This window comes from Ranitomeya variabilis, chromosome 5 (assembly GCF_051348905.1).
Source record: "Ranitomeya variabilis isolate aRanVar5 chromosome 5, aRanVar5.hap1, whole genome shotgun sequence".
Classification (NCBI taxonomy): Eukaryota; Metazoa; Chordata; class Amphibia; order Anura; family Dendrobatidae; genus Ranitomeya; species Ranitomeya variabilis.
Window position 1 is genome coordinate 655,718,207 of NC_135236.1, and position 25,155 is coordinate 655,743,361.

Genomic DNA, 25,155 nt, shown 5'->3' on the forward strand with positions numbered 1-25,155 from the left:
CTTGGCTGGTTGGCAAAATGGAGGGGGGGTCCACGCCATTCTTTTAAATTATTATATTATAAATTATATATATATATATATATATATATATATATATATATATATTTTTTTTTTTTTTAAACGCATGGGGACTCCTCTAGTCTTGATAACCAGCCATGATACAGCCGAGGGTTGCAAACTTTTTACCTCTGGTCACAGCTGCGGGCGAGGGAGGCGTGGCTCTCTGATCGGCAGTAATGATCTTACCGTGTGGCAAATACTGGATGTTCGGGCCCTCAATCATGTGAATGGGGTTCGGTTACTGTTCTGGTAACCAAACTTTTTTTTTAACTATTTGGCCAGACCCGAACATCTAAGGGTTCACCCATCACTACTCCTTATAGACCTATGACTTACAGTTGTATCAAACGCTTGCTCCATGAGCTCGCATCTTTCCTGGCAAGTGATCGCTGTGTTATTATTCAGCCATCATCTGCCGCTAACAGCCGCATGGCACGTGGAGTGTAATGGAGCTCCCCACCGGCAATGAAATTAAGTTCCGCTGTCAGGGTATGTGCACACGTTCAGTAATTTTCAAGTTTTTTTCGCAATAAAAACGCATACATATGCATCTTATCATTTAGAATGCATTCCGCAATTTTTGTGCACATGATGCGTTTTTTTCCGCTCATTAATTTTGCGGATTTTTTGCGTTTTTCCCGCTATTTAATGCACTGGGAAAAAACGCGTAAAAAACGTGAGAAAAATGCATGCAGATTTCTGGCAGAAATGTCCCGGTTTTTGTCAGGAAATTTCTGCAAGAAATACTGATGTGTGCACATAGCGTCAATCTCTTAACAGCCACGATGCAGCGTTCGCGGGGCGCTGATGAGTTGCCAGGATCAAAATTGGCTCAATCATTAAGGGGTTATTTTATTTATTTTTATTTATCTATTTTATTATTGCAATATATTTTTTTAATTATTATTATTATTATTATTATTTTTTTTTTTCTCTGTAGCAATAGAGTTAAATCCCGAGTATATCCGTGCGCTGCTGAGGAGGGCTGAACTCTACGAGAAGACTGATAAGCTAGATGAGGCCCTCGCAGATTACAAATCAGTCCTAGAAAAAGACCTGTCATGTCGCCAAGCCAAAGAGGCCTGCATGGTAAGGGGCACCGCCGACTTTCATCACAATGAGGTGATCAGACTGGTATTTATAAAAGATCAGAAACCTGCCCTTATTACTTGAATGGGTGGTTCTGCTGCTGGTCTGAAAGTGATTGTGTGTTGCTAGAAGGGTATTCTGTAACTATGATTGGGGAGATCCAGCCTTTGGGACACTCATTGATCTCTGGGATGAAAGGGCTGCAGCACTAATTTAGCACTGTGGCCCCTTTACTGGTTGTCCTGCAAAACTTCAGCCTGGCTGCTTTTGTACGGGGAAAGACCATACTCTGGATTAGTGCTGGGCCCATGCTCGGGATTAGTGCTGGGCCCATGCTCGGGATTAGTGCTGGGCCCATGCTCGGGATTAGTGCTGGGCCCATGCTCGGGATTAGTGCTGGGCCCATGCTCGGGATTAGTGCTGGGCCCATGCTCGGGATTAGTGCTGGGCCCATGCTCGGGATTAGTGCTGGGCCCATGCTCGGGATTAGTGCTGGGCCCATGCTCGGGATTAGTGCTGGGCCCATGCTCGGGATTAGTGCTGGGCCCATGCTCGGGATTAGTGCTGGGCCCATGCTCGGGATTAGTGCTGGGCCCATGCTCGGGATTAGTGCTGGGCCCATGCCCGGGATTAGCGGTGGGTCCATGCTCGGGATTAGCGCTGGGTCCATAGGTCACTGATTTGTTCTCACATATTCTAGTGATGTGCTATCTCAGAAGGGAAATACCCATTTTAGGTCACTATCCAATTCCTATACCTGCTGGCAGAACAGTGCCATAAATCTGTTACATTTGGCTTAGTTATGGCGGCAACAGCATGTCTCTTGCATCAAGAAATGATCAGGCATCTAACATGCCCAATCCACTTATTCTTCACATTTGCTGAGGGGCCCCTATTTAGCTAACTTAAATCTACGGTTTTGGAGACGAGCACTCGCAGAGCCACATTTACAGTGATTGTAAAGGGAATCCATCAGCAGGTTTAGTTATGTAATCTTGACAGCAATACCAGGTAGGGACAGAGACCTGATTCCAGCGATATGTCACTTACTGGGAGCAGTAGTCATGATATACGAGATTTCTCTGCTACAGATCTACCAGTGCTCTGAATGCTGAGCTGGGAATAACGCTGCCCACACCACTGGCTGATTTCTGTAAGTATACACAGAAAGCTGCCAATCAGTGCTGGGGGTGTGGTTGGACCAGGAGGTACATGATGCCTAGTTCTGTGTCCTGATAAAACACTGATTTTATTAAAACAAAAACACAGCCTAGAAAGTGACTGTCGTGCTGCTGCAGAGCAGTATAACGCAAGCTCTACCAGAGGGAGCTTGTGAGGTAAGTGAGACTGTGTACACAAAGAAGCACCACAGAGCAGCAGCACAGGCGCCACCAAGTGGCAAGAGAGTGGTCAGACAAGCCGAGTCAAAATACAATCAGAGGCAGAAGTACCAAAAAGGATAAACAGTAAATGTGGTCAGAAAACAAGTCAGGAGGTTCAGCAGCGGTCAGAAGCGGATAAGACAAAGTCAGAAAGCAGAAGCGAGTCCGAATACGAGCCAAGTCAGGAACCAAAGAATCAAACAAACGCTGGGAAGAGGGCAGACAGGGAGTCAACAGACATGGGACAAGTCACGGATCACAGCAGGACAAATCAAGAGTTACCAGAGTCAGGTTCACATGCCGAAGGCAGAGCTATAGCTGACACCACCAGCAAGATGCCTGGGAGCTATATAGCAAACCTGGGCCCAGAATGAGGCAGAGCAAAGTTAACCCTTGACATGATCCGCCCGGAAAAAGAGCAGACAGGACTAAACCCTGGAACGGATCAGGACAGTGACACAGCACTGGAATCTGTATCTCTGCCCCTTCATCCTGCTGCTCTCAGATTACATAGCAAAAACTTGCTCTCAAACTCCCTTTAATGGTAGAACAACACACCCCGTATTCTCAATTCTATATTTTAGTAATTAACATTTTGTACATGGTCCTAATCTTAGTGTGAAGTGAGTTTTCTTCTGAAGTGAAACCTTTAATGCTATAATAGTTTTTTTTTTTTTTTTTCATAAAGCGTTTGCCCAGGCAGATTGATGAAAGAAATGAGCGTTTAAAGGAGGAAATGATAAGTAAGTGCACAAAGCTTCTACCTTATCAACAGAACGACCTCCACCGGCTGAAAAATCTTACACTGTGTTTTGTCTTATTCTCAGGTAAATTAAAGGATTTGGGAAACCTGGTCCTTAAGCCTTTCGGACTCTCCACCCAGAACTTTCAGGTCAACCAGGACGCTAACACCGGCTCGTACTCCATCAACTTTGTGCAAAATCGCAACGATAACAGATGATCGGTGTCCAGCTGAAGTGACCGGATCATCACAAGGTCGGAACAGACCGGAGTCTCCCTCCCTCTCGAGGACGTCCTCAGATACTTCACCTCATTATAAGGGGCCCGCCTGCCATCCGTATCTATAAATATTGCTTTTCTTTTTTGCTTTCCCACTTTGTATCTGGCTGTGATACGGTGAGAGCGGTTGGGAAACAGCAGTCCTCGTTAAGTCACGTTTCGTGTTTGTGCGCCAATCAATGTTTTAACTATTGGGACTAGAAATATATAAATTATTTAAAAGGAACAAAAAAAATCCTGTTTGATAATTAAGGGAAAAGGTTTTGCCGCAAGATCCTGAATGAAACCAACCATTGCCTCGGGCGCAACCCACTTTATCTATATAACCTGCCATCCTTTTTTTTTTTTTTGGGGGGGGGGGGGTCGTTTACTGTGTATTTTTTATTTTAATAGGGTGACGGACAGCTGTAATCTAGGGGACGGATTTAGGGGGCGACATTTACATTTGTTTGGTTTTTGCATTTTATATAATGGCTGGTGGTCTGCCAGAGCCCCACCGATCAAAAGAACAGGGGTACTTGCTGTCCCATGTCAATGGAGCTATACTGAGCATGTGCAACCACTGCTCCATTCGCTGTACTGGTCTTGCGTGCACATTGAAAATTTGGGCTACCCATTCTTGGGATTGGGGTGGGGTCCCTCAACGGCTTATATGTTTATCATAAATTCTTTTAGATAGGTGATATTCCCATTTAGACATTTATCAGGGAAAAAAATATTAAAGGAGTTTTCCACTATTGGGCAACTGGTTAATGATGAGCCCACGAAGTTAGCAGGGAAAAAAAAAACAACGCTACTTCTCCAGCCCCTGCCAGCCAGTTATTGCTCCCCTCCTTGTACACATTAATAAGAAATTATCTAATGATTTAAAGGGAAGGTCTACCTTATGCATCTTTATTTCATTTGCACTAATCATTGTCTGGACAAAGCGACTGCGGACGTCATGCTGATTGATAGTTGATTTCCTGCAGTGAGGTATTGGAGAGCTGACAATCAATCAGCATGACATCAGCAGAGATGCCCTGTCACCAGAGCAGAGGAGAAGTGTCAGGACAGAATTAAGGCCCCGTCTCACATAGCGATTTACCAACGATCACGACCAGCGATACGACCTGGCCGTGATCATTGGTAAGTCGCTGTGTGGTCGCTGGGGAGCTGTCACACAGACCGCTCTCCAGCGACCAACGATCAGGGGAATGACTTCGGCATTGTTGAAACTGTCTTCAACGATGCCGAAGTCCCCCTGCAGCACCCGGGTAACCAGGGTAAACATCGGGTTACTAAGCGCAGGGCCGCGCTTAGTAACCCGATGTTTACCCTGGTTACCAGCGTAAATGTAAAAAAAACAAACAGTACATACTTGCCATCTGATGTCCGTCAGGTCCCTTGCCGTCTGCTTCCTGCTCTGACAGTGCCGCCGTACAGCGAGAGCAGAGCGCAGCGGTGACGTCACTGCTGTGCTGCGCTCTCGCTGTACGGCCGGATCTCAGTCAGAGCAGGAAGCAGACGGCAAGGGACCTGACAGACATCAGATGGTGAGTATGTACTGTTTGTTTTTTTTTACATTTACGCTGGTAACCAGGGTAAACATCGGGTTACTAAGCGCGGCCCTGCGCTTAGTAACCCGATGTTTACCCTGGTTACCAGTGAAGACATCGCTGGATCGGTGTCACACACACCGATTCAGCGATGTCAGCGGGACCTCAGCGACCAAAAAAAGGTCCAGGCCATTCCGACACGACCAGCGATCTCACAGCAGGGGCCTGGTCGCTGGTACGTGTCACACATAGCGAGATCGTTACTGAGGTCGCTGTTGCGTCACAAAACTTGTGACTCAGCAGCGATATCGCTAGCGATCTCGCTATGTGAGACGGGGGCTTTACTGCGGACGTCATGCTGATTGACAGTCGGCTCCCCACGGTGAGGAAGTGGGGAGCCGGTAATCAATCAGCATGACATCAGCAGAGACGCCCTTTCACCAGAGCAGAGTTGACAAGACGAAGCTGCTCTGTCTATGGGATGTAAGCAGGGGAATTGCATAGGAGCGGGGCCTGTGACTCCTCTGACCAGGGAGAGACCTGTGCCAGGCAGGTAGTTGTTAACCAAGATCCTGGACCTATACGCAGAAATAATAATAGAAGTCCTGGATAACCCCTCTAATGTCCACAGTGGCCTACAGAAATCTCCCGACTGCGATGGGGAAAGAGTTTGTCAAAAGTTTAGCAGAGCACCAGTAAACACAATTGTAGCTCTGGCTGGAGCACAGAATGTAAGAAATCATCATACTTAAAGGGATTATTCACTACTGGACAAACTCTTATTAATGGCCAGCCACAGAGTGCAATGGCCAGCCACAGAGTGCTGTACAAAGTAAAAAAACAAACAAAAAAAAAAACGTGGGGTTGGATTTGCTCCTGTTCGACTATTGCAGCTGGTTAGTGGCTGCTGCTTTGCTGCAATAGTCGCCTGACTATGTTTATGGTGCACACTATATAGTAAGCATGGATCCTACACGTACTTTTTAGAAGAAAAAAAAAAAAGACATGACTAACGGTGAAAAATTTCCAAGTTATGGCAAAAACATGATGCGCCATTCTTTTGTAAGTTTTTTTTTTTTTTCTTCCACAAAGTGGTATAAATGCTGTAAATGTATCCCTCTGTATCTGCTATGATACTCCCTTTAATTAGTACCTTCCCAGAAATTACATTTTGTGACAACACTCTCCACAAAATTTACAAAACATTCATCTTTATTGAGTTTACAAGTTCTCTTGCATGGACGTAACACTTGAAATAAAATAATATAAAAAAAATACAACATGGAGTCTTTCAAACCACACAAACAGTTTTTAAATATCAGATCGCAAGAAAATAAGACTAAGAAAGTAAAGTTCTCAGAAGAGAAATCCAGATCTGGAAGAAGTGCTACTCTTTACGTGCCATGTTCAGCGGACGCAGGTTAACGCTATAACAGATTAGTCACTACACTGTAATTCTAGATAAGAATAACTTGTAGTTCTGTCCTCTTACAATCACATGATGCCCATATCTGTTGGACACCTTACGGAAGGGTATGACGGTCTTGGTCCCAATCCATTAATGTTCATGGAATGGACCGTGTCATGTCTATGGCAGGAAAGGGTCTGGAACAGGTGGCTGGGTGTACGCATCCAATGGTGAGTATTGCTCACTTAAAGGGCTTTATCAAAGGAGCCCACACGTTGCTAATCACAAAAACGAGGGTCCCTTTGAAGCTGTAATTCTCACGTAGTGAAAATGAGGCCCATGGCCAATGCCCTTGAGAGTGGTGGGGGTCCCACTGATTATACATTTATCATCTATGTTCTTCACTACTGCGTTACTGCTCAAATAATTCCGCAATGTAAGCTGTCAGCAATTCCCAAAGTGGCCCTGAGCATCGGTCATCTTTTTTTGTATGGGTTCAATATGTTAGTCCTGCGGGAATATTAATGCACGCCAAAGGTGCAGGGGCTAGTCAGATACTTGTACACAGGTATGGCCTTATAACTAAAACTTCAAAGCCGCGTCACGGCCGTACACTGGGTTCGGAATAAAAAAAAAATCCTGAATTACAGTCATCTGACATTGGCGAACATGTGCCTGACCTTATCCCCCGACTGCCTGACAGTCATCTGACAATGTTCGAACTTGCCTGACATGATCCCTGACTCTCTGACAGTCATCTAACAATGGCCAAACATGTGCCTGACCCTGATCCCCCGACTGACCGTCATCTAACAATGGCCGAACATGTGCCTGACCCTGATCCCCCGACTGACCGTCATCTAACAATGGCCAAACATGTGCCTGATCCCCCGACTGACCGTCATCTAACAATGGCTAAACATGTGCCTGACCCTGATCCCCCGACTGACCTTCATCTAACAATGGCCGAACATGTGCCTGACCCTGATCCCCCGACTGACCTTCATCTAACAATGGCTGAACATGTGCCTGACCCTGATCCCCCGACTGTCTGACAGTCATCTAACAATGGCAAAACTTGTGCCTGACCTGAACCCCAGACTGCCTGACAGTCATCCGATAATGTTCGAACTTGTGCCTGACATGATCCCCCGACTTCCCGACAGTCATCTGACAGTGGCCTAACTTGTGCCTGACCTGATTCCCCGATTGTCTGACAGTGGCCTCCCCAGACTGCCTGACAGTCATTAACAATGGCCGAACTTGTGACTGACCTTATCCCTAGACTGCCTGACAGTCATCGGACAGTGGCCGAACTTGTGCCTGACCTGATCAACCGACTGCATGAGTCCAGACCGTAAAATAAAGGCAAAATTAAAAAATATTTACAAGTCACCATAACCAAGAAGAATAAAGTAGATGCTGCATGTAATTTACGGGGGAAGGAAAGAAAATATTAATAGCATTTTAAATTAAGGGACATTTTGCATTAATTAAATCTTTGGAAACTTGAGAACGTTTCCTGCTCCAACATGTCATGAGACTTGTGAGAACTGCTTAGTCTACTCTTCTTCATAGCCGATACATTAATGAGAAGGGGACTGGCTTGGAGGTTGAAATGAGTAGAAAGCCAGCCCCCTTCACAGACACCAACGCAGAGAACTGTAAATTAAGCATCGGAGTATCAAGTTATGACTAGATGAATTTACAGTCTTTTCCTGCGGCGCCTAAGACAACACTTACGGTTCTCGTCACCTTGGTGTTATCATGGAGGAATTAGGCCAACACTGCAGCTTTCACTTTTATATTACGGTTAAGAATTTAAAGGGCTTGTCCAGGTCATGAATATGACATTGGAGAGGGTACTATTCTGACGCCCTCAGAAAAGATCTGCTTACTGCTACTGCTGTATAGGGGCTATTTTCGGGTACTGAAGCTCTGACCCTATGCACTCAAGTGCACGGCGCCGTGCTGCAAACAGCTGATCGGTGGAGGCAGTTTGCTATGAAGCTCCACGCTAACATGGCGATCACTCTAAGTGCAAAATGACAAGTGCATGTCAAAATATGTAGTTATAGGTGCCATATACTGAAGTTTCTGACATTGATATATGACTTTAAAAGACTTAAAGGAGTTTTCCCTATCTTAAAAATAGGGCTCTGAAAGGGATGATGGTCCTGCGTGCGTGTCACTATTCATTGTCTCTGGGATTGCCGAGGACCGCGCTCGTGGCATTTCACAGCCCAATTCTCAGGATCAGTGATGCTCTTAGCATCCGGACCCCCAGTGATCAGAAAGTTATCACATATCCAACCCGTCAGTACATAAAAGGAAGGTATCGTCAGAAAATGACCTATTGTTTAAAAAAGGTTTTTGTGTTAACACCATTACATACAGCTGATCACATCACAATAGGCGATGTCACAGCTGACCCTACTCACACCTCCTTACTCATGGCCTTTGCACATGCTCATTAGATGCTTCATTGTAAAGGAAAAGGGTGGAGTCAGTCTACTGCTGCTAATGTGCATGTGCATTTTCTGAAGTACGGGTTTAGAATAGCTCCAGTGACCAGTGTGAAAATTGCAAGATGTATGTAGGTACACAATCTATATACTTTTTTTAAAAAAAATACAGATTGTGATATAATAAATAAAACTAACAAAAATGAAGATATATGTTTAAATATATATATTTATCAGAAAAACCTGATTTAACAGGTCATTTCCTGATGACCTATTCCTTTTAATAGGGTGTTCCAGCCACCTACAAATAAACTGCTCAACATGGTATAAAATAGCAATTTTTTATCCTATCGAAATTTTTTATTGTCAGAAGACTTTCAATTATAAGTTTTACTTATCTGAATTCTGTGATGACACGAAATCCCAGCTGTCCTCAAAAAGACCTGAATGGCACTCGCATGAGACATTTGCTACCTTAGCAAATACAACTATATTTGGAGAGTTTCCTCTTGCAAGCCACATTGCTCATGCTAGCCCTACTCTGTTGCCAAAGCCAGTGCTGGCTTCATCCGAGGACTAATATAGGACAGTAGATAAGAAATGAAGGACAGCATCCAGTTCAGGTGAAAGTGTTCACAAAACGATTCCTTTATTTGCCAAAGTGCAACGTTTCGACCCAAATGGGTCTTTATCGTGCTTGATAAAGACCCATTTGGGTCGAAACGTTGCACTTTGGCAAATAAAGGAATTGTTTTGTGAACACTTTCACCTGGACTGGATGCTGTCCTTCATTTCTTATCTGGTATGTACATCTTCCATGGGGGTCCAGTGGAACTAGGACGTGCATCCGTTTATCCGTGTGCTGTTGGCCAGCTACCCTTAATATAGGACAGTAGGCCATTTTGGAAATGTCCGGCAGGTAAAACTTTTGGTAAGGATGCAGAGCTTCATGGGGCTGACATTTTTAAGGAATCTATCAGCAGGTATTTGCTATGTAATCTGAGAGCACCATGATGAAGGGGCTGAGATCCTGATTCCAGCGATGTCACTTACTAGGCTGTGTTCTACTCTTTCAATAAAATCAGTGTTTTATCAGCAGGAGATTATCACTACAGGACTAGGTGTCTTGTGCCTGATAGTCCAACCACGCCCCCAGCACTGATTGGTAAGTATACACAGAAAGCTGCCAATCAGTGGTGTGGGCGGGGTTATACACAGCTCAGCATTCAGAGCACTGGGAGATCTGCAGTAGACATAGAGAAAACTAACTGCTGCACCCTTTAAACTAAGTGATTAATCGCTGGAATCGGGGTCTCTGCCCCCTACATCATGCTGCTGTCAGATTACATAGCAAAAACCTGACAGATAGCAAAAACCTGCTGACAGATTCCCTTTAAGATATATTAGCACAGAGTCTGGCTACTCTCGTGAAACCCCTTTAACATTCAGTTAGGTATTTTTAAGCATACATTGTAAGAACGGTAGAAGTCTGGAATGAGTTAAAAGTTAGAAATCCTTCCCTTGAAAATCTATGAGATTCAGTACTTCTGTAAAATGGAGATGACTTTACAAAATTTTTCAACCGGGCCCATAAATATTTTGGTCCCCCCTCAGCAGATTGCAGTTACTCATCCAGCTGGTAATACTGGTAAGAAAAGCTCACACGGTATAAAATCTACGTTACGCCACGAAATAAAAGAAAAAAAAAATGTCTTTCACTTCAAGAAAACAAGTCCAGTGATGAACTTCAATGAAAAGTTTCAAAGAAAACAAAAATAAAAATCTCACTCTACTGGTTTTTTTTTTTTTTTTTTTTTTTTTTTTTTTACAGTCTCGTGCTTTCATTTTTGCAATATTTCTATCTATTTTTTTCTTATTTTTTTAAATAAAATTTACAATAGAAATAACAATCTGTATAAGTTATACATTATTTTCACAGCTCGGGATTTTACACTTCACACGTCCTCAAAAAGGACACAAAACACCAGTTCTCGGACTTTCATGTACCGTAGGAATAGAAGAAGAAAAAAAAAAAAGAAAAAAATCTCCACCGTGTGTGACCATCCGGAGATTTCAAAGGCAGCGGTTCCTAGTCTGTATTGTCTGGAAAGAGAGAAATGGAAAATAAAAAAAAAAGAGTCAGTATTTCCAAAAGGAATGAGTTAACTCCTGAGATACTATTCAAGTGGCATATAATTTTTAGATTCTTATTTACCAGAATGTTCTTGCAATTTCTGCTCTGAGCCAACAGCATTACAGCTGCTACTCCGCTGCCCACAGTATGAATATTTATATCCTACTCCTCCTATATGTCCGACTCATACCTCCTATACCCCTTCGCATGCTACATCAGAACGGCTGTGGCTTCTGTCAATCGTTGAGGACATAGGTGTGGATCAGCGCTGGAAATTTACATACAAAGGACTCCTAAAAGGTTCAGCACCGAGAAACTAGAAGATTACAATGGATCAGACACAAAAGAGACACAAGTGCTTCTCACAAAATTAGAATGTCATCAAAAGGTTAATTTATTTCAGTTCTTCAATACAAAAAGTGAAACTCGTATAGAGTCATTATACAGAGTGATCTATTTCAAGTGTTTATTTCTGTTAATCTTGATGATTATGGCTTACAACCAATGAAGATCCAAAAGTCATTATCTCAGTAAATTAGAATACTTAATAATAAAAAAAACATCTGCAAAGGCTTCCTAAGTGTTTAAAAAGGCCCCTTAGTCTGTTTCAGTAGCTCCACAATCATGGAGAAGACTGCTGACTTGACAGATGTCCAGAAGGCAGTCACTGACACACTCCTCAAGGAGGGTAAGCCACAAAAGGTCATTGCTAAAGAAGCTGGCTGTTCACAGAGTGCTGTATCCAAGCATATTAATGGGAAGTTCAGTGGAAGGAAAAAGTGTGGTAGAAAAAGGTGCACAAGCAACTGGGATAACAGCAGCATTGAAAGGATTGTTAAGAAAAGGCCATTCAAAAATTGGGGGAGATTCACAAGGAGCGGACTGCTGCTGGAGTCATTGCTTCATGAGCCACCACACACAGAGGTATCCAGGACATGGGCTACAAGTGTCACATTCCTTGTGTCAGGCCACTCATAACCAATAGACAACGCCAGAAGCGTCTTACCTGGGCCAAGGAGAAAAGCTGGGCTGTTGTCAGTGGTCCAAGGTGTTGTTTTCAGATGAAAGTAAATTTTTCATTTCATTTGGAAATCAAGGTCCCAGAGTCTGGAGGAAGAGTGGAGAGGCCACAATCCAAGCTGCTGGAGGTCTAGTGTGAAGTAGCCACAATCAGTGATGGTTTGGGGAGCCATGTCATCTGCTGGTGTAGGTCCACTGTGTTTTATCAAGACCAAAGTCAGCGCAGCCGTCTACCAGGAAATTTTAGAGCACTTCATGCTTCCCTCTGCCGACAAGCTTTTTGGAGATGGAAATGTCATTCTCCAGCAGGACTTGGCCCCTGTCCACACTGCCAAAAGTACCAATACCTGGTTTACAAGCAACAGTATCACTGCGCTTGATTGGCAGCAAACTCGCCTGACCTTAACCCCATAGAGAATCTATAGAGTATTGTCAAGAGGAAGATGAGAGACACCAGACCCAACAATGCAGACGAGCTGAAGGCTGCTATCAAAGCAACCTGGGCTTCCATAACCCCTCAGCAGTGCCACAGGCTAATCTCCTCCATGCCACACCGCATTGATGCAGTAATTGATGCAAAAGGAGCCGCGACCAAGTATTGAGTGCATTTACTGAACATATATTTCAGTAGGACATTTCAGATTTTAAAATCATTTTTTAAGCTGGTGTTATAAAGTGTTCTAATTTACTGAGATAATGACTTTAGGGTTTTTATTGGCTGTAAGCCATAATCATCAACATTAACAGAAATAAACACGTGAAATAGATCTCTCTGTGTGTAATGACGCTATATAATATATGAGTTTAACTTTTTGTATTGAAGAACTGAAATAAATTAACTTTTTGATATTCTAATTTTGTGAGAAGCATCTGTGTACATTCCGATTTCAGGTCTTTTAAACCCGATGCGTTGTTCAGGCAGATGACTCTTCAGGAAACTCTGAAGTATTTATTCCTGAAGCATCTTGAGTAGTGATGAGCGAGTGTACTCGTTGCTCGGGTTTTACCGAGCACGCTCGGGTGACCTCCGAGTATTTGTTAGTGTTCAGAGATTAAGTTTTCATCGCCTCAGCTGGATGATTTACAGCTATTAGCCAGGCTGAGTACATGTGGGGGTTGCCTGGTTGCTAGGGAATCCCCACATGTAATCAAACTGACTAATAGCTGTAAATCATTCAGCTGAGGCGATGAAAACTTAATCTCCGAACACTAACAAATACTCGGAGGTCACCCGAGCATGCTTGGGAAAACCCGAGCAACGAGTATATTCGCTCATTACTAGGCTTGAGTTTTACTAATGTTTAGTTGTTTCATGAGCATTTTAACAACATTTTTTGGCGAGTTTTCCCATATTTTAACTCTTTTTTACTATCGTAGTTTTTCTCGCTGCATTGAAAAATGAAGAAACCACAAACTTTTTTTTTTTTTTGCAAAAATTATGGCAAAACGCTCCCAAAAAACTTCTGGTCGCCTGTTTGATCTATTGACTTGTGTTGTAAAGTAGAGAGCATCTTCTAACATTAGAAAAGAGAATAGAAAGGAGGGGCGTAACATTAGAAAGGAGAATAACAGTAGAATGGAGGGGTGTAACATTAGAAAAGCGCATAATATTAGGAGGGGCATAACATTAGAAAGGAGAGGTGTAACATTAGAAAGGAGAACATTAGAAAGAAGGGGCATAACATTAGAGAGGAGAATAACATTAGAAAGGAGGGGCGTAACATTAGAAAGGAGGGGCGTAACATTAGAAAGGAGAACATTAGAAAGGAGGAAAATAACATTAGAAAGGAGGGGTGTAACATTAGAAAGGAGAACATTAGAAAGAAGGGGCATAACATTAGAAAGGAGGGGCGTAACATTAAAAAGGAGGGGCATAACATTAGAAAGGAGGGGCGTAACATTAGAAAGGAGGGGCGTAACATTAGAAAGGAGAACATTAGAAAGGAGGAGAATAACATTAGAAAGGAGGGGTGTAACATTAGAAAGGAGAACATTAGAAAGAAGGGGCATAACATTAGAAAGGAGGGGCGTAACATTAAAAAGGAGGGGCATAACATTAGAAAGGAGGGGCGTAACATTAGAAAGGAGGGGCGTAACATTAGAAAGGAGGGTCCTAACATTAGCAAGTAGGAGAATAACATTAAAAAGGAGGGGCGTAACATTAGAAAAGAATAGAAAGGAGGGGCATAACATTAAAAATGAGAATAACATTAGAAAGGAGGAGCGTAACATTAGAAAGGAGGGGTGTAACATTAGAAAGGAGAATAACATTAGAAAGAAGGGGCATAACAATAGAAAGGAGAATAACATTAGAAAGGAGAACATTAGAAAGGAGGGGCGTAACATTAGAAAGGAGAACATTAGAAAGAAGGGGAATAACATTAGAAAGGAGGGGTGTAACATTAGAAAGGAGAACATTAGAAAGAAGGGGCATAACATTACACTGTGTTCTAAATTATTATGCAAATATTTCCTCATATTTTCTCTAAATTACCTACAGTATCTGAATTGCAGTCATTGTTATTTTCCAGTCATCTACTATTCTAGTATAATTGCAATGTTTTGGAACAAACTGCCTATGAAAACAGTATCTTTAACCCCTTCCCGACCCATGACGCCTATGTGGCGTCATGGAATGATCGCATCCCTGCAGATCGGGTGAAAGGGTTAACTCCTATTTTACCCGATCTGCAGGGAGAGGGGGAGTTGTACTTCAGCCTAGGGGGGGTGGCTTTGCCCCCACGTGGCTACGATCGCTCTGATTGGCTGTTGAAAGTGCAACAGCCAATCAGAGCAATTTGAAATATTTCACCTATGAAAATGGTGAAATATTGCAATCCAGCCATGGCCGATGCTGCAATAGCATCTGCCATGGCTGGAAATCATGTTCTGGCCCCCCCCACCGCCCCCGATCTCCTCCCCAGTCCTCCGTCCTGTCCGGTACCCCCCTCCGTCCCCCTGTTCGCTCCCCCGTGCTCCTGTCCGCTCCCCCGTGCTCCTGTCCGCTCCCCCCGTCCTCCGATCCCCCCCCCCCCCTGTGCTCCGATCCACCCCCCCACCACCCCCTCATACTTACCGATCCTCCCGAAGTCGGTCCGTCTTCTCCCTGGGCGCCGCCATCTTCCAAGATGGTGGGCGCATGCTCAGTGCGCCCGCCGAATCTGCCGGCTGGCAGATTCGTTACAAGTACATTTTGATCACTGTGGTAGGTTCTATCACAGCGATCAAAATAAAAAAAATAATAAATAAACCCCCCCTTTATCACCCTCATAGGTAGGGACAATAATAAAATAAAGAAAATATTTTTTTTTCTTTTTCCACTAGGGTTAGGGTTAGAACTAGGGTTAGAACTAGGGGTAGGGTTAGGGTTAGGGGTAGGGTTATGGCATGTGCACACAGTGCGGATTTGGCTGCGGATCCGCAGCGGATTGGCCGCGGATCCGCAGCGGATTGGCCGCGGATCCGCAGCGGATTGGCCGCTGCGAATTCGTAGCAGTTTTACATCAGGTTTACAGTACCATGTACACCTATGGAAAACCAAATCCGCTGTGCCCATGGTGCGGAAAATTCCGTGCAGAAACGCTGCGTTGTATTTTCCGCAGCATGTCAATTCTTTGTGCAGATTCCGCAGCGTTTTACACCTGTTCCTCAATAGGAATCCGCAGGTGAAATCCGCACAAAAAAAACACTGGAAATCTGCTGTAAATCCGCAGGTAAAACGCAGTGCCTTTTACCTGCAGATTTTTCAAAAATCGTGCGGAAAAATCTCACGAATCCGCAACGTGGGCACATAGCCTTAGGGTTAGGGTTGGAATTAGAGTTAGGGTTGGAATTAGGGCTAGGGTTAGAAATAGGGTTAAGATTAGGCTTGTGGTTAGGGTTACGGATAGGGTTAGGGGTGTGTTGGGGTTACAGTTGTGGTTAGGGTTGGGATTAGGGTTAGGGTTGGGATTAGGGTTAGGATTAGGATTGGAATTAGGGTTACGGGTGTGTTGGGGTTAGGGTTGTGGTTAGGGGTGTGTTGGGGTTAGGGTTGTGATTAGGGTTATGGCTACAGTTGGGATTAGGATTAGGGGTGTGTTGGGGTTAGTGTTGAAGTTAGAATTGAGGGGTTTCCACTGTTTAGGCACATCAGGGGTCTCCAAACGCAACATGGCACCACCATTGATTCCAGCCAATCTTGCGTTCAAAAAGTCAAATGGTGCTCCCTCCCTTCCAAGCCCCGACGTGCGCCCAAACAGTGGTTTACCCCCACATTTGGGGTACCAGCGTACTCAGGACAAACTGGGCAACAACTGTTGGGGTCCAATTTCTCCTGATACCCTTGCAAAAATAAAAAATTACTTGCTAAAACATAATTTTTGAGGAAAGAACAATTATTTTTTATTTTCACGGCTCTGCGTTATAAACTTCTGTGAAGCACTTGGGGGTTGAACGTGCTCACCACACATCTAGATAAGTTCCTTGGGGGGTCTAGTTTCCAAAATGGGGTCACTTGTGGGGTGTTTCTACTGTTTAGGCACATCAGGGGCTCTGCAAATGCAATGTGACGCCCGCAGACCATTCCATCAAAGTCTGCATTTCAAATGTCACTACTTCCCTTCCGAGCCCTGTCGTGTGCCCAAACAGTGGTTTACCCCCACATATGGGGTATCAGCGTACTCACAACAAACTGGGCAACAAATATTGGGGTCCAATTTCTCCTGTTACCCTTGTGAAAATAAAAAATTGCTTGCTAAAACATCTTTTCTGAGGAAAGAAAAATGATTTTTTATTTTCACGGCTCTGCGTTGTAAACGTCTGTGAAGCACTTGGGGGTTGAACGTGCTCACCGCACATCTAGATAAGTTCCTTGGGGGGTCTAGTTTCCAAAATGGGGTCACTTGTGGGGGGTTTCTACTGTTTAGGCATATCAGGGGCTCTGCAAACGTAACATGATGCCCGCAGACCATTCCATCAAAGTCTGCATTTCAAAACGTCACTACTTCCCTTCCGAGCCCCGGCATGTGCCCAAACAGTGGTTTACCCCCACATATGGGGTATCAGCGTACTCAGGAGAAACTGGAAAACAACTTTTGGGGTCAAATTTCTCCTGTTACCCTTGCAAAAATAAAAAATTCTGGGCTAAAAAAATATTTTTGAGGAAAGGAAACACATTTATTAATTTCACGGCTCTGCGTTATAAACTTCTGTGAAGCACTTGGGGGTTCAAAGTGCTCACCACACATCTAGATAAGTTCCCTTGGGGGTCTAGTTTCCAAAATGGAGTCACTTGTGGGGAGTTCCTACTGTTTAAGCACATCAGGGGCTCTGCAAACGCAACCTGACGCCCGCAGAGCATTCCATCAAAGTCTGCATTTTAAAACGTCACTACTTCCCTTCCAAACCCCGACGTGTGCCAAAACAGTGGTTTACCCCCACATATGGGGTATCAGCGTACTCAGGAGAAACTGAACAACAACTTTTGAGGTCCAATTTCTCCTGTTACCCTTGGGAAAATAAAAAAATGTGGGCTAAAAAATCATTTTTGAGAAAATAAAAATTATTTTTTATTTTCATGGCTCTGCGTTATAAACTTCTGTGAAGCACTTGGAGGTTCAAAGTGCTCACCACACATCTAGGTTAGTTCCTTCGGAGGTCTAGTTTCCAAAATGGGGTCACTTGTGCGGGAGCTCCAATGTTTAGGCACACAGGGGCTCTCCAAACGCGACATGGTGTCCGCTAATGATTGGAGCTAATTTTCCATTCAAAAAGCCAAATGGCGTGCCTTCCCTTCCGAGCCCTGCGGTGCGCCCAAACAGTGGTTTACCCCCACATATGAGGTATCATCGTACTCAGGACAAACTGGACAACAACATATGGGGTCCAATTTCTCCTATTACCCTTGGGAAAATAAAAAATTCTGGGCTAAAAATCATTTTTGAGGAAAGAAAAATTATTTTTTATTTTCACGGCTCTGCGTTATAAACTTCTGTAAAGCACCTGGGGGTTATAAGTGCTCACTATGCATCTAGATAAGTTCCTTGGGGGGTCTAGTTTCCAAAATGGGGTCACTTGTAGGGGAGCTCCAATGTTTAGGCACACAGGGGCTCTCCAAACGCGACATGGTGTCCGCTAATGATTGGAGCTAATTTTCCATTCAAAAAGTCAAATGGCACGCCTCCCCTTCCGAGCCTTGCCGTGCACCCAAATAGTGGTTTACCCCCACATATGAGGTATCGGCGTACTCAGGAGAAATTTCCCAACAAATTTTAGGATCCATTTTATCCTGTTGCCCATGTGAAAATGAAAAAATTGAGGCTAAAAGAAATTTTGTGTGAAAAAAAAGTACTTTTTCATTTTTACGGATCAATTTGTGAAGCACCGGAGAGTTTAAAGTGCTCACTATGCTTCTAGATAAGTTCCTTGGGGGGTCTAGTTTCCAAAATGGGGTCACTTGTGGGGGAGCTCCAATGTTTAGGCACACAGGGGCTCTCCAAACGTGACATGGTGTCTGCTAGCGATGGAGATAATTTTTCATTGAAAAAGTCAAATGGCGCTCCTTCCCTTCCGAGCCCTGCCGTGCGCCCAAACAGTGGTTTACCCCCACATATGAGGTATCAGCGTACTCAGAACAAATTGGACAACAACGTTCGTGGTCCAGTTTCTCCTTTTACCCTTGGGAAAATAAAAAAAATTTCGCTAAAAGATCATTTTTGTGACTAAAAAGTTAAATGTTCATTTTTTACTTCCATGTTGCTTCTGCTGCTGTGAAACACCTGAAGGGTTAATAAACTTCTTGAATGTGGTTTTGAGCACCTTGAGAGGTGTAGTTTTTAGAATGGTGTCACTTTGGGGTATTTTCAGCCATATAGAACCCTCAAACTGACTTCAAATGTGAGGTGGTCCCTAAAAAAAATGGTTTTGTAAATTTTGTTGTAAAAATGAGAAATCACTGGTCAAATTTTAACCCTTATAACTTCCTAGCAAAAAAAAAATTTGTTTCCAAAATTGTGCTGATGTAAAGTAGACATGTGGGAAATGTTATTTATTAACTATTTTGTGTCACATAACTCTCTAGTTTAACAGAATAAAAATTCAAAATGTGAAAATTGCGAAATTTTCAAAATTTTTGCCAAATTTCCATTTTTTTCACAAATAAACTCAGAAATTATCGACCTAAATTTACCACTAACATGAAGCCCAATATGTCACGAAAAAACAATCTCAGAATCGCTAGGATCCGTTGAAGCGTTCCTGAGTTATTACCTCATAAAGGGACACTGGTCAGAATTGCAAAAAACGGCAAGGTCATGAAGGGGTTAAAAAAATAATAAACACTCAAAATGCATGTTCCAAATTATTATGCACAGCAGAGTTTTCAACCTTTTTTTTTTATTTTGAACAAAAAAATTGTCAATTGTGAAGTTATAAGCATTATCATCTTATTACAAAATGAAATCAAACAGTTTTATCAAGTGAAAACTTTATTCTAGGTGATGATACATTTGCATATAGGACCCCTTGTTCGAAAGAAGCTTCTGAACTCTCTCGTCCATTGAATTTGTCAGTTTTTGGATGGTTTCTGCTTCAGTTGTTTTGCATGTGGACAGAATCCCCTCCCAGAGCTGTTGCTTAGATGTGAACTGCCTCCCGCCATCATAGATGCTCCTTTTGATGATGCTCCAGAGGTTCTCAATGGGGTTGAGGTCAGGGGAAGATGGTGGCCACACCATAAGTTTGTCCTCTTTTATGCCCATAGCAGCCAGAGATGCAGATGTGTTTTTGCAGGATGAGATGATGCATTATTATGCATGAAAATGATCTTGCTGCGGAAAGCACGGTTCTTCCTCTTGAACCATGGCAGGAAGTGTTGTTTTAGAAACTCCACATAGATTATGGAGTTCATCTTTACCCCTTCAGGGATCATAAAGGGGCCGACAATCTCTCTCCCCATGATTCCAGCCCAAAACATTACTCCACCTCCTCCTTGTTGGCGCCTTAGCCGTGTTTTCATGGGGTGTCCATCCTCAACTCCATCCATCTGGACCATCGAGCGTTGCACGGCACTCATCGGTGAACAAAACAGTTTGGAAGTCAGTCTTCATGTATCGTTTGGCCCACTGGAGCCGTTTCTGCTTGTGTGCAGTGGATAGAGGTGGTCGACAGGATGGCTTACGCACAGCTGCAAACCTCTGAAGGACCCTGCATCTTGTTGTTCTGGGGACGTTGGAGGCACCAGCAGCTTCAAAAACTTGTCTGCTGCTATGACAAGGCATTTTTGCAGCTGCTCTTTTAACCTTACGCAATTGCCTGTTGGAAAGAGTCCTCAATTTTTCCTTATCAGCACGCACACGTGTGTGCTGGGAATCAGCTACATACTTCTTGATTGTGCGATGATCACGAAGTGTCTTGGCAATGTTGATTGTAGTCATGCCTTGACCTAAATACTCCACAATTTGTTGCTTCTCGGCAGCCGACACATCCTTTTTCTTTCCCATTTTGGCAAAAAATGTAGGCTGCTTAATAATGTGGAACAGCCTTCTTAAGTAGTCTTGCCTTTATTTGGACACACCTGCCAAACTAATTTGCACAGGTATCTGCAATTGCTTTCAGTGATATAAAGAGCCCTGACACACATCGCCATCAATGAGTTTAAATGACAAACAAAAAATTCTAACCTTATCACTCCTAAACTCTATGTGCATAATAATTTGGAATACAGTGTAGAAAGGAGAATAACATTAGAAAGGAGGGGCGTAACATTAGAAAGGAGGGGCGTAACATTAGAAAGGAGGGGCATAACATTAGAAAGGCGTAACATTAGAAAGGAGGGGCATAACATTAGAAAGGAGGGGCGTAACATTAGAAAGGAGGGTCCTAACATTAGCAAGTAGGAGAATAACATTAAAAAGGAGGGGCGTAACATTAGAAAAGAGAATAGAAAGGAGGGGCATAACATTAAAAATGACAATAACATTAGAAAGGAGGGGCGTAACATTAGAAAGGAGGGGTGTAACATTAGAAAGGAGGAGAATAACATTAGAAAGAAGAGGCATAACATTAGAAAGGAGAATAACATCAGAAAGGAGGGGCGTAACATTAGAAAGGAGGCAAATAACATTAGAAAGGAGGGGCATAACATTAGGCAGGAGGGTTTTCAAAATAAAAAAAATTGTTCCAGAATCAGTTGGAAAAGATGCTAAAAAACTAAAAACAAAAGTGGCATCTTCGAGGATTTCTGACTTGACTTTTGGCAATTAAGCTGATGACCAAGCAGACTTCAACTTACAGGAGTTGTGCATCGTCACCTGCCCAGTCTTGACGCTCACACACGCTGAAACGGTCCAATGTCTAGTGAACATCATGCACACTACTAGAATATGAACAAGATCTTTGCTGGTGAATGGTTCCTTCAGCAACTGCACATTGTGCATCGTGCCTCTCTGTGCCTGATGTCGTGCTTGTGCAACACATTTAAAAAGGACCTTTCATTGTTTTGTGTTTTTTTAATGTAAACCGTGTTCCTCCTCTAATTGCTGCTGCTCCACTGATTCTGGAACAGTTTTTCTTCTACACCCCTCTGTCCCAAAGTTATGTCCGCCTGGTTGAAAAAAAATATATACATTTTCTCTTCAACAACTGGGTGTATACAAAGAACTTGCTTTTTCTCCTAACAAAATGACCATGCCCACAGAGATGCTCTGTGGTACTTGCTCAATTGGTTGAAAGGAATATTTTTACTTTTATTAAAAGAGGGGCAAAACTAGTACAAAGGAGGGGCGAATCATTACAAAGGTGGGGCGAATCATTACAAAGGAGGGGCGAAACATTTCAAAGGAGGGGCGAATCATTACAAAGGAGGGGCAAAACTATTTTAAAAAGGAGGGGCAAAACTTACAAAGGAGGGGCGAAACATTACAAAGGAGGGGCGAAGCTATTACAGAGGGGCGAAACTATTACAGAGGGGCAGAACTTACAAAGGAGGGGTGAAACTATTACAAAGGAGGGGCGAAACTATTACAGAGAGGCGAAACTTACAAAAAAGGGGCAAAACATTACAGAGGAGGGGCGAAACATTGCAAAGGAGGGGCAAAATATTGAAAAGGAGGAACCAAACATTGAAAAGAAGGAGAAAACCATTATAAAGGAAGGGAAAAAATATTAGAAAGGAGCATAACATTAGAAAGGAGGGGTACAAAAGAAAACTTGTTCCAGAATCAGTTGGAAAAGATGCTAAAAAACTAAAAAGACTCAATGCAAAGGTTATGAAACTACATAAAACATGGGAAGAAATAGAAAACAGTGAAGCTCTGACTGTGATGATACTTTAAAAGTTTAGGGGCAATTTTCCTAAATGTGGAGACCACCAAAAAGCAGGAAGTATAGACGAACAAATCGTTTAAAAAACAAACAAACAAAAAACAACCTGGTCCATTGGCCAAGTCAGTATTTTGAGGCCATCAGACACGCAAACTTTCTCCGCTTGCCAGCATCCTCGTCTCATCTTTTGATTAGCTGTCCTGGCATGACGTCAGGTGATACATACATGACATTGTGCATGCTAGCTAATCAAAAGATGAAATGGGGATGCTGGCAGGTGGAGGCAGTTTGCATGTCTCCTGTCCAGTAGCAAAGGAATACAGTTGCTGCTGGACCAGGGTTGGTATGCCCATCTCTAATAGGTTGACATGCATTGAGACCTTTGAAAAATCTTTTGAAAAATATTAATGTCACTGCAGGAAAATGTGGTATTACGGGCAGGGCGGTGGAGTCGGAGTCGTGGGTCGGAGTCATGGAAATTGAGGAGTCGGAGGTTAGGCTTATCGACTCCATAGCCCTGTGAGGGCTGTGGAATTGGAGTCGTGGAGTCTGAGTCCATTTTGGTGGAGTCTGAGTTGCAGTCGGTGTCATGAAAATTGAGGAGTCGGAGGTTTGGCTTACCGACTCCACAGCCCTGATTACGTGCGCCCTAATCAAAGTAATAATGGAGCAGCGAGCCGCAGCAAATAGCGAGATCAGATACCGTAATAGGGCATATTGACGGGGATTGGCCCTAAATTAAAGATTATAGCAAAACACATCTGGCTACTTTTGCTCTATCCTGGCATTGGCCAATGCTGTCATCAAGGTGTTACCCTAACCCTGTAAATGAGTGCAAAGTCAGAGGACAGTAACCTAGCACTTTTTTAGAGGGGGGGGGGAATCTTAAGTCACCTCTGCTCCACAAAAAAGAAAAAAAAGGGTTGTGCAGATTGATCCGCCGAACTCTGATCCAGGTTTTGTGGTATCTGTTCGTGAGACCGAAAACCCACAAATCTTTTAACTTCCAGCATCCACGGCACAGCTTTTGATTAGCCAAGGCTGGTTTGTGTCCCATCTCACCAGCCCCAACAAATTAGATGTAGCACCAGGGGTGCCAGAACATAAGAGTTTCACAAACCTCCCGCCCAGCGGACAGGTACCACTAACCAATCCGCTGATCTCATTAGCAGGAATAGCGCCACACATTTCATAGTGACTGCGCCTGGTACTGCAGCTCGGTAACAATCAATGGGACAAAGCTATGGTAAACTCGCTATTAAAAGCGCACAGCAGTGTCTGGTGAACAATGAAGGAGACGCACCTCGGACTAAAGCAGCACTGTCCCTTCAATAAGCTGATTACTGGGGCTGCCAAAACCCACGGATAGCCAATCAATATTGAATTCCTCAAAAAAAAAAAAAGTTTTTAAAAGTGAATTTCAACAGATTTCACAATTTTTATAAATTATACACTGCTCAAAAAAATAAAGGGAACACTAAAATCCCACATCCTAGATATCACTGAATGAAATATTCCAGTTGTAAATCTTTATTCATTACATAGTGGAATGTGTTGAGAACAATAAAACCTAAAAATGATCACAGTAAATCACAATATCCCACGGAGGTCTGGAGTTGGAATGATGCTCAAAATCAAAGTGCAAAATGAAGTTACAGGCTGATCCAACTTCAGTGGAAATGCCTCAAGACAAGGAAATGATGCTCAGTAGTGTGTGGCCTCCACGTGCCTGTATGACCTCCCTACAATGCCTGGGCATGCTCCTGATGAGGCGGTGAATGGTCTCCTGAGGGATCTCCTCCCAGACCTGGACTAAAGCATCCGCCAACTCCTGGACAGTCTGTGGTGCAACGTGACGTTGGTGGATGGAGTGAGACATGATGTCCCAGATGTGTTCAATCGGATTCAGGTCTGGGGAACAGGCAGGCTAGTCCATAGCTTCAATGCCTTCATCTTGCAGGAACTGCTGACACACTCCAGCCACGAGGTCTGGCATTATCCTGCATTAGGAGGAACCCAGGGCCAACCGCACCAGCATACGGTCTCACAAGGGGTCTAAGGATCTCATCTCGGTACCTAATGGCAGTCAGGCTACCTCTGGCGAGCACATGGAGGACTGTGCGGCCCCTCAAAGAAACGCCACCGCACACCATTATTGACCCACTACCAAACCGGTGATGCTGAAGGATGTTGCAGGCAGATCACTCTCCACGGTGTCTCCGGACTCTGTCACGTCTGACACATGTGCTCAGTGTGAACCTGCTTTCATCTGTGAAGAGCACAGGGCGCCAGTGGCAAATTTTGCCAATCCTGGTGTTCTGTGGCAAATGCCAAGTGTCCTGCACGATGTTGGGCTGTGAGCTCAACCCCCATCTGTGGACGTTAGACCATCCTCATGGAGTCAGTTTCTAACTGTTTGTGCAGACACATGCACATTTGTGGCCTGCTGGAGGTCATTTTGCAGGGCTCTGGCAGCGCTCCTCCTGTTCCTCCTTGCACAAAGGCTGAGGTAGCGGTCCTGCTGCTGGGTTGTTGCCCTCCTACGGCCCCCTCCACGTCTCCTGATGTACTGGCCTGTCTCCTGGTAGCGCCTCCAGCCTCTGGACACTATGCGGACAGACACAGCAATCTTTCTTGCCACAGCTCGCATTGATGTGCCATCCTGGATGAGCTGCACTACCTGAGCCACTAGTGTGGGTTGTAGAGTCCGTCTCCTGCTACCACGAGTGTGAAAGAA

General features: G+C 43.8%; 2 protein-coding genes across 4 annotated transcripts in view; one reads left to right on the forward strand and one right to left on the reverse strand.

Annotated features, from left to right (window-relative positions):
* TTC1 (tetratricopeptide repeat domain 1) overlaps nucleotides 1–6,076 on the forward strand; it is a 29,923-nt gene extending 23,847 nt beyond the window's left edge. Inside the window, exons 5-8 of the mRNA XM_077266442.1 lie at nucleotides 1,001–1,149; nucleotides 3,220–3,274; nucleotides 3,359–4,679; nucleotides 5,390–6,076. Coding sequence (XP_077122557.1) covers nucleotides 1,001–1,149; nucleotides 3,220–3,274; nucleotides 3,359–3,492 — 338 coding nt within the window. The 3' untranslated portion in view covers nucleotides 3,493–4,679; nucleotides 5,390–6,076. The remainder of the gene's footprint in view (nucleotides 1–1,000; nucleotides 1,150–3,219; nucleotides 3,275–3,358; nucleotides 4,680–5,389) is intronic.
* A 4,713-nt stretch (nucleotides 6,077–10,789) lies between these two features.
* PWWP2A (PWWP domain containing 2A) overlaps nucleotides 10,790–25,155 on the reverse strand; it is a 36,830-nt gene continuing 22,464 nt past the window's right edge. For all 3 annotated transcript variants that reach the window (XM_077266446.1, XM_077266451.1, XM_077266452.1), the window contains one exon: nucleotides 10,790–11,065. The gene's annotated coding sequence lies outside the window, so the exon portion shown is untranslated. The remainder of the gene's footprint in view (nucleotides 11,066–25,155) is intronic.